Source organism: Hydra viridissima, unplaced genomic scaffold (genome assembly GCF_058129835.1).
Source record: "Hydra viridissima isolate aposymbiotic clone 2 unplaced genomic scaffold, HvirCarnegie_v1 scaffold_10, whole genome shotgun sequence".
Classification (NCBI taxonomy): Eukaryota; Metazoa; Cnidaria; class Hydrozoa; order Anthoathecata; family Hydridae; genus Hydra; species Hydra viridissima.
In genome coordinates, this window is record NW_028324309.1 from 6,495,187 (window position 1) to 6,505,000 (window position 9,814).

General features: G+C 28.1%; 1 protein-coding gene across 1 annotated transcript in view; it reads right to left on the reverse strand.

Moving 5' to 3' along the window:
- Nucleotides 1-573: 573 nt before the first annotated feature.
- Nucleotides 574-9,814, reverse strand: part of LOC149882884 (uncharacterized) — a 9,694-nt gene continuing 453 nt past the window's right edge. Inside the window, exons 1-10 of the mRNA XM_090100968.1 lie at nt 9,807-9,814; nt 8,268-8,963; nt 7,089-7,133; nt 6,811-6,858; nt 6,403-6,450; nt 5,840-5,965; nt 5,156-5,184; nt 3,628-4,639; nt 2,774-3,595; nt 574-2,629 (exon numbers count right to left, since the gene is read on the reverse strand). The exon at nt 9,807-9,814 is cut by the window's right edge and continues 453 nt beyond it. Of these exons, the coding sequence (XP_089957094.1) occupies nt 2,906-3,595; nt 3,628-4,639; nt 5,156-5,184; nt 5,840-5,965; nt 6,403-6,450; nt 6,811-6,858; nt 7,089-7,124 (1,989 nt within the window). The 5' untranslated portion in view covers nt 7,125-7,133; nt 8,268-8,963; nt 9,807-9,814 and the 3' untranslated portion in view covers nt 574-2,629; nt 2,774-2,905. The remainder of the gene's footprint in view (nt 2,630-2,773; nt 3,596-3,627; nt 4,640-5,155; nt 5,185-5,839; nt 5,966-6,402; nt 6,451-6,810; nt 6,859-7,088; nt 7,134-8,267; nt 8,964-9,806) is intronic.

Below are 9,814 nucleotides of genomic sequence, written 5' to 3' on the forward strand. Positions count from 1 at the left end.
GCGAAACGAAATTACAAATTAGAACTCGAACCCAACAACATCAAAAAAGCTTAAACGAGGGCAAGCATCATCAATCTGCAATACCCAAACATAGTGAATCATGTCAAGAAGAAATTAATTGGGAGAGAACTAAAACCCTTAAAGTAGAGACAAAAACATTTGATAGGAAGGTCCGTGAGGCTCTTGAAATACAGAGGCACCAATGTTCTCCTATAAATGTCGGGATTAATCTTGAAAATGGGCAATTTGTAAAAACTAAATTTTGGACACCATTTTTTACGTTTTTACGTAAGAATAATAAAGATAGAAGCCATTCAACTGCTGACGTCAGTTAATTTTAATCGTTTTTTGTAACTTAAAAAATATAAATATATGTATATAATATTTTTCTATTACAATAGATTTATTTAAGTGTGTCACAGATTCTGGATACTCTTAAACTAGTTCACTTGGTTTTCATATTGCCTGCCATTTGTAGTAGGCTAATATGATTTTGGGTCTTTCTGCACATGGTGGCACCCATAATGGTTTATATTGCGAAAGAAAAAAGACTGGATGCAGAACTTTGGGAATTTAAACCAACATTTTCTTAAGTTTCTAGCAGGAATGGCAAAAAAACAGACTTGATAAAGTTCAGTCAGTCAGTTTTGTTACCAAAATTCCTCCACCATCACTATATATGATTATGGATTTTTTTTATGTTCTAAATCTCAATTTTTTTGTTTTCTGACCTAACTATGGCTGTCATAAAAAATCATTCCTAGATATAGCTATCATGGAATAGTTTAATAGAGTAAATTGAAGAAAGATAGTGCACAATATCGAAGTTCTAGAAAGCAGATTTTTAAAAGAGTGCTCACAGCTGCTGTCTGTTATTATGTGTTTCAAAGATGTAAAGTATATGATTCTCTTGATCATATTAGCATATAACCGATTGCGAAATTTAAATACTCGTATCTCTACTTGAATTTGTTAAACAGTAGGTTTACTTGGAAATATATAAAGTCCTTATCATGATACTCTACGTTTTCCGATTTTGTGAAGAGAATGGATGCTCAACAAATTTTGAATGTGGCCATGCAAAATTTGTTGATCAAACTGGAAAGCATATTATTCTTAAATACAGTATGCTCATTGGTGCAAAAATACTGTTGGATGTTTAAAACGCTTAAAACTAAAACTCGTCTATTAAGTAATAACGAAATGTTAATCACTAACGCATATTCATATGCGTTTGTTCATGTATATGTACTTACATGACCATGCAGAATATTCTCTGAGAACTATATATTTCAGAGCTGTAAGATCAGCCAAAGACTTACAAATAGAAAACAAAAATGATCAAAATAAAAATATAAATTTAGTAAATCAAAATACACAGTCGATAACGTAATTATCAAGTTAAGATACACATTAAAATTATTAATATTGACTTCAACGCAAATAGTCTAGTCTCTAAATCCATACAATCATGTAGAAGATCCGCTCAGAACTATCATCTAAATTTCGCCATTAATGCACTGCACCAAAAAAAAAAACTTTGATCGATTTATCAGCTCAAATAAGCTAAACCATTTATAAACCGAACTAAAAAAAATTATTAAAAAGAAAAAGCAATAACATATACCGATTCTAAGTTTAGTTTGACATTAGTTGAAAAAAATTTGTATAAAAACATTTCACTTGTTCTTAAAGTAACATGAAGAAACAAAAAGAAGAAAATTAAATTATTAACTTCTTAGCAAATGATAGTTCTAATTAATCCAATTGAAACTACCATTCTAACTTTACCTTTAAAAAACATAGTCATAGTACTTTGATAATTTTACCTTTAAAATACATACTTAGTCACCGTGCTTTGCGAAACTGTACAAATAATAGTTTTAGAGAAAGAACCGTTACATTTACAAAATGGTTAGCTATGCTACAACTTCGAAGTAAGATTAGAAACAGCACTTACCTGTATCATATTTTTCTATAAGTTCAATATTATGTGTTTGGTTTTTTTACCTTATTCGCCTTGGCTATTAGTTTATGATTAAAAGAGATATTTTAGTAAATCATAGTTAACAGTGAGCACCACGTGAAGGTTAGCCATAGGACTTTGCTCACCACATTCAATAATTCAATTTCAGTCTTTCTACCCAGCTCAATTATTAAAAATAAAAATTAAACTTTAATCAAACGTTTACTCTGAGATTTGATTAAAATTTGAAACATTCATTAAACAACAAAACTTAAATAATGTTAAAACCAGTAAAACTGCTGCTTGATATGATCAGTCTTATATTCTTTTATAACTTAGTTTTTAAACAGGATGATTAAATTATTAGACAAATCTCCAAGGAGAAGAATAATTTCGTTGAAGGCTTTTCAATCAATCAGTTGCATGATTGAGGTTTTTAGTTTCAGTGGGTTGAAGCTCATCTTCTGACTTTATCTAGGGGAATGCAGAATTTAAATATGTGAAATAGAATATGTGAAATAGTTTTAATTTTGATTCCTTAATTGCATCCTCTATTCTTTGTTGATTTAGAGGTCCCCCTTTAATAAGATCACCACAAGTAGAATGGAGTAACAATATATCTTGTTTCCGGAACAGTTTTTCTCGCTTTGGTGTAACATTGGTCTATAAAAATTTTTATTTATTGCTAATATTGAGTTAATGAGAGTAAACAAATAAGAGATTGAGACTATTTAAAAATATCAAAGCAACATTTTTTAGGTATTACCTAAAAAATGTTGCTTTGATATTTTTTTAAGTCCTATGTACCTTGAGAGCTGGAGATCTACAAATACTTCTCAGTTTATCATATATTTTTTTAGGCGTGGTTTCAATACCTATCAAGGGCATTTTCTCAACAACATCATTCACACTTGGACATTCATTGGGAAAATTTTTTTTTTAAATATTTTCTTCTAATTTAGTCCATTTCTTTCTTTTCGTGTTGAAATCAGCAACTGAATTAAAACTATTTGTTAAGCATTTTTTTGGAGTTGATGGAGTTGAAATAACATCTTGATTAAGAAAATAAGATCTTACAGCTTTACCAGCACTTGCAGCTGTTTCTCTTTTACAACGAGTGTAATAATGTTTTTCTGCAGTTGCAAGAGAGTGTCCCATTAGGTCAGCAACTTCTTGTGAATCCCCTATTTTAAATTTACGCACACCTGTTGATGCTCCTTTACGGAAAAGGGTTGCACAAACATTGCGCTTACCAGATTCAACTTCAAAAATTCCTGCCTTTTTCCACAATGAACCAAGTTGCATACTTATAGCACCAGAACTCATCGGAAGACCTGACCAAGATACAAAAATATTTCTACAATTACTTGATATCTGGGACCTTATCTTAGTAACAAATGTAGCCAACCACTTAAACTTTTCAAGTTCCAACGTAATGTGTGCATGGCCATATGTATCAAATGTTTTATGCTTTTCTACAGAAATGATATATGAACCATCTGCAGTAAGTTGATGGCTTTTAAATTCCTCTATGGTAACATTAGCAGAAACACCTGAGCGATGTGCATTTCCAATATGTATTTCTACTAACAAATGGTCCCTCATTGTTGTGTATTCTGCTTGAGTGACAGGCCTTAGTTAAAAAGTGTGCAAGCATCTTTTGCATTATTTGAATCAAAGTATCTTGAGACTTGCGATGGTGTTATTATTGACTCATGATCACGTTCCTGTCGTAACCAAAAATTTCGGCGATCTGCTCGGTTAAATGTTTTTCTCCAATTATTTATTTTTAAGCTCATGTCAGATAACTCTGATGCTTTACATCCAGATATTCTTAAAGCTGTTTTATCTAATATTAAAAAAGTACAAAAATCTTTTAAGGAAAACAAATATTTTTTTATAGTTCCAGCTTTTAGCTCTTTGATCTGAAGTTTTGAAAGGTAACTTTCTCGGACAGTTTCAATATTTAAAACTGTAACAATATCTTCATTGGTGCCAACTATTTGAAAAAATCTTCGAACGTCGCTTACAGTTCTGCTTGCTGAAGCTCCTTCTCTAAGATTATCAGGAACAATCAAATAACTATGAAACATTTCAAGTAAAGTTTGAATATTTTTGTTGAGGGGCAAAGAAAAACAATCTTCAGGAATAAATAAATCATCACTTTCATCTTCACTTTCAGTAATGCTTATTTCTTCATCATTTTCAGAGAAACAAGAATCATGGATATCCAGATCACTGTGGCTTTCCTCAAAATGTTTCTCAACTGTAGAGGGCGCAATCATAGGGATAGGTGACGAGTTAATACTTTTTGTTAAAGTATTCTTCTTTATAAACTTTTTTGGTGAAAAAGTGTTTTGCTGAACATCACTTGGTATAAATTTACCTGAAGTTTTAACTATTCTTTTAAAATCTTGATCAGAAGGTTTTAAACTATGAACCTTTTTAAGATGGTCATCAATCCTTCTTACAATCGACATGCAAGATGGAAATGGGCAATGGGTTAAAACTGATATATCTGAAGACCTTTTACGTAAATTAAAATATGACATGGCTTTCTGTGAACTTTCCTTTGACCAAAGATGAGATTTACCTTGCAGGTGCCGTGAAAGATTTACAATTTCTTTTGAACATCCTTCTACAGGGCATTTTACAGTTCTACGTTTTCCTAAACTAAAGAACAAACACAAAAGATACATAAAAAAACTACTTTCTGACTTAGTGAAGCTTTCAAGATACAGAGAACTGGTTAATAAAATATGGATTAAAAAATTGGAGTAATTTGTATCCATATAATATTGCTTTTAAAAGAATACTTTTTTTATGTGGAGTAAAAAAGTGGGCTTATTTAACCGATCAATAGAATATATCGATCAAATGCAAAGTTTAAAGTTGAAAGTTAAACCTTCCTGTTTAATCAGCACATTTTATCCTAAAAACCTCTTGTCAAAGTCAATAAGTGCTTAATTCTTGCATTTGCAGGCTGACTTCTGCATTCACCAAAGAAAAAACAGAGCTATAACCTATTACCTTAATTGCCAAAACTAAAAACCAAGTTTATTTAACGTACAGTTATGTAGAGTGACAAAGTTTTATGTGTTATACAATTTAATAAATGTAGAAAATAAATAGAAAAGGCTCAGAAGTTTAACTAAAAAAAAACTCCATAAAAAAAGAAAATATTCTTACGAAATCTTCAGGTTTTGTGATGAACCATTCTAAGGACAAAGTCAAATTGAGTTATTAAAAAAGAAGAATATTAGTAAAAAAAAGTCATTGAGTTGATCAACTTTCCACTGGAAGATAGCTTAACACATTTTTTATCAGTTTACTTGACCTATTACTCATTCCTTTCCTTTGAGCAACTTAAAAATTATTAGTTTTTAATAATTGATATATATAAGTGATTAACAACAGTCAGAGTAAGAACTAATACCTAGTTTTCAATAACTTTTTTTATGTAAAAACAATACTTGTATTAATCTTTGGTTTTCAAATTTAATGAAACATGAAGGAACTTAGCTAAATTTAGTTTAAAAGAATATATTGAAAGAAAGTCAAGTGAAACTTAATTCACTAAAAATTTTCCTATCAAAAAGAATTCAAGTATAAGGCTATCTATATTTGCAATTCCCTGCTTAATATCAATCTGAATTTCTACATAAAAATAAACAAAAGCAATTAATAGTTTTCTCTTCTTGTCATATTTTGAATATTTAATTTTTAACTTAATTTTTAAGGATTTGATTAAAATGAACTGAAAATCTAATTAGATTTTGACTTTTAAAGAAGAAATAATACATTTAAGAGATTGCAAGATTACTTTTCTTTTCCTTTTTTTTTACTAATTTTATTTTTAAATAATACACTTACTAGCACAAGACTATTTTTGATTTCCTTCTCACATGTTGATGTACATTCAATATCCTTAAAATTTCCCTCTATACTTTCAGAGGCTTTCAACAGGATGTTGTTGGTGGATGTTGTTGGTAGTACTCTCTAAAATATTTTCAATAAAAAAACAGTAATTTCATATGGATATAATTGATATTGTGCAATCAGAAAAATCAAGGATTATTACCCAGATATAAATTTATTTAATTTTATTAAAGGGACAACAGTTAAAAAAAATTAAAATTTCTGACAAAAACAATTAAACAATTAAAAATTCTGACAAAGCAAGACTTTTTAATTGACATGAGAGAATATAAGATATATTAAACATACACCATATAAGCTTGATCAACCACACTTTAAGTTAAAGAAATTGAGATAATTTAAAATAATGAATAATTTGTAAAAGTTATTTTTTGAAAGTTACTTTTTCAAAAACTTGATAATGTAATTTTCAAAGACATTTAATATAGATGCTGAAATATACATGTGCAGTCATGCTGCATTACAAACATTAGTAACTTTGGGCAAAAAAACGCTACCTTATTAACATTAATTGAGTTACTGAAAAAATCCATTTCATCTTCATCCTTAAAGTTAAAAAGTAAAGTGACATGAAGAAATATGGCATTTTAAAATAAAAACAACAGAGGTTCATCACAAAATATAAAAAGTAAATAAAAATAAGAATTAATTAAACTAATTATAATCATTGTTTGAATAATGAAAAATTTGAAAGAGCTGAGATGGGAAGAGATGCCAGAACCAATCTCTTGCAAATAACATATACTTCAATGATCTGAGAGATCTTAATGACCTAGACATTGATATGATTCAAATATACAAGTAGCTAAACGTATGGGGAAAAATTTGACAAATTGCAAAAATCTTACAAAAGAATAATACTTGAGGTAGGCAGTTGGTATCTGAGTAAAAAAAAACTACTATACCTGATTATCAGTGATTGAGTTAAGAAAAAAATGCATATCTTCTTCCTCCTGGGTATTCAAAATAAAACAAGAGTGTGAAGTGATTTTTCAATAAGAAATATGTACTTCATAGAAACAATTAGATGAATAAAAGACTAGCTGAATTACTCTAACAAAAATTGACTTGGTAAATCTACTTAATTCAACGTTGTTTTATATAGTTTAGATTGAACAAACTGGTGTAACTTTTAAAGTAATAAATGATGTGAAAGCTAAGCTCTTTCAAAGACTAAAAATACCTTATTATCAGTAATTGAGTTGATGAAAGAATGCATGTCATCATCCTTAAATTTAAAAATAAAATAAGAGCCATAAAGAAATATAGCATAATAAAAACAAAAGAAGTTTAATAAAATATACCAAACAACCTAAATACATGTTACTTATTACTAGGCCCCTGGAAATCATTGAATTCTACATTAAATCTCCATATGAATTATCTATAGATTTAAAAACAAATTGATTCATGTATTGCGTTTTTACAATCACATAATTCTTTTTTTACTGAACTTCCTAATAAGCTTTTCAAAGTGCATTTATCACTTCTACTTTAACCCTAACTAGTATGTTACATATTAGAGGCCATTTCAAAGATGCCTATATTTTATAACTTAATTTAAAGCCATTTATAACTTAATTTAAAGTCATTTAAGGGAAAAACTTAAGTTTAATATAATTATGTGTAAAATAATTATAAATAATTTTTCTCTTAAATTCCAGGTACTGATATATCTGATTGGTTGATAAAACATAAGTATCATAAAATGTTTAATTTAAATATACAAATGTATTTACATATACTTAATTTCAGCCTTCTACAAATGATAAACCATGTTGGCACACTATTACTTTAGTGAATGAGTAGCCAGCTAATACAAAGTAATATTTACGCATTGAAACATTTATTCTAAAGTGATTCTGCAAGTTAGCTAACAAACAGCACCCTGTATTTTGGATTAATATTTATTTATGTAATTTAATTTCACTTGAGTTCAACAAGCTAAATCACCTCATAAAACAAAATGTTTTCTTCTATATAGCCCAGCACAGCCATCATTTTGTATAAAATATAGGCCTCTTAGAAATGGTGTCTTAAATATATCATAAATGCCCTTGAAATAAAATAGACCATATACCACTCTATATAACAGAAAAGCAGGAACTACTTAGTATACACCATTTTTTGTTTTTTTTAATGCACGTTGTTAGAATTTCAGTGCTGTTAGCGTTATTTATACAGCTAGTGTAATGCAGAACATATACTTCTGAATAACAATAATAGGGTACTTGCTCTATTTACCTAGTAAACCTACTTAATAAAGAATAAACACAATAATGCAAAATTATTTCTCTTTTGAAAAGGAAAACTTACTTTGATTATAAATTGAAACTTATTTCTATTTTACAATTGAACTTACTAGTGCAAGACTACTTTTGCTTTCCTTTCCACTAGCTGATGCAGCTGCAACATCCTTAGAGGTTTCCTCTAGACTTTCAGAGGTTTTAGAATAGATTTTATTGGTAGATGTGGTTAAAACTTTTTAAAAAATAATTAAAAAGAAATTAGTAATTTGATTAACTTGATATAGTGTAATTATAAAAAGTCAAGAAGTATTACCCAGAAATTAATTTTTTCAATTGCATTAAATAACTAATAATATTTATAAAAGATTAAAGACATCAAGTTACTGCTGATTTTTTTTCTTGTAAGGGCTGTTATAATTTTAAAAAATTTCAGTAGCATTTAATTTCAATGGACAGGAGAATAAAATAAAACATTCACTAACACATGCATTGCATACATTAGTCAATCAGCATTACCCTGACTTTCACATTCTGTTTAAATTTATACCTGATCTCAGTGACTGAATTTATGAAAAAATGGATCTCATTGTCTTCCTTGAAGTTAAATTCAAATAAGAGAAATGAAAGAACTTACTTTATATAAATAAAAAACAAAAAATTCATAAGATAACCATAATTTCACTCAGATATAGTATGTAATCAGAAGAATCAGCAATTTTTTCCAGAAATACTTTTGTTTAATTACAGTAAATGCAAGATAATATTTGTAAAAGATTTTAGCTTACTATTGATGTTTCTTCTTGTAAAGGCTGTCATGATAAAACAAAATAAAAAGAGAATTAGAAGCATTTCAAAATTGTTAAAAAAAGAAAGAAACTAAAATTTGCAACTCAATGTTGTAAAAGCAAGAACTTAAGGTAAGAAATTATCTAACTAAAAATCTGATACAAACCAACTACACTTTGAGTTAGAGAAACTGAGGTACCAATAACAACCAAAAACTTCGTTTTTTTTACTGTTTAATAATGCCAAATTACTGCAGAGCATTATTAAATTTCCTAAAACTGGTTTGAAAATGAACTTAAAATGTTTGTTGAAGAAACAGTCCTAAAATGACCTTTTGTCATCTTGGTGATTTCTGAACATCTCATTGAAATTAATATGAAAGAGAGTGATTGGTGAGTTATGATTAATAGCATGATTTTTTATAATAAGTCTAAATTTGTATTGTCTTTTTCATTGTGGAGAAAATAGTTGTTTTTAGTTTTCACTTTATCTAAAACTAATCTTCTAAGCAATAACCAGTTTTCAAAGCAATATTTCTTCACTGTTTTAACTTATCAAGACAGTCTAAAAGAAAACGTTAATAAACTAATATTATGCTTACTTAAAATACAAAAATTAAATAATTTAATAGAAATTTTAAGCTGAAAAACTATACTATTTAATAAAAAATTAGAAAACTGTACTAAAAACTGCAGTACATTAAACATACTAAAACAATATCCTTTTTATTTCTCATTAAGTCTTCTAACTTTACAGAGAAGATTTTAGCCTCTCAGATATTTAAAGTCACAAATTTAATCAATCACAAAATAAAAACATTAAAAAAACATGAAATGAATAATAAATTAAACTTTCATGCAACTTACTATTTTTT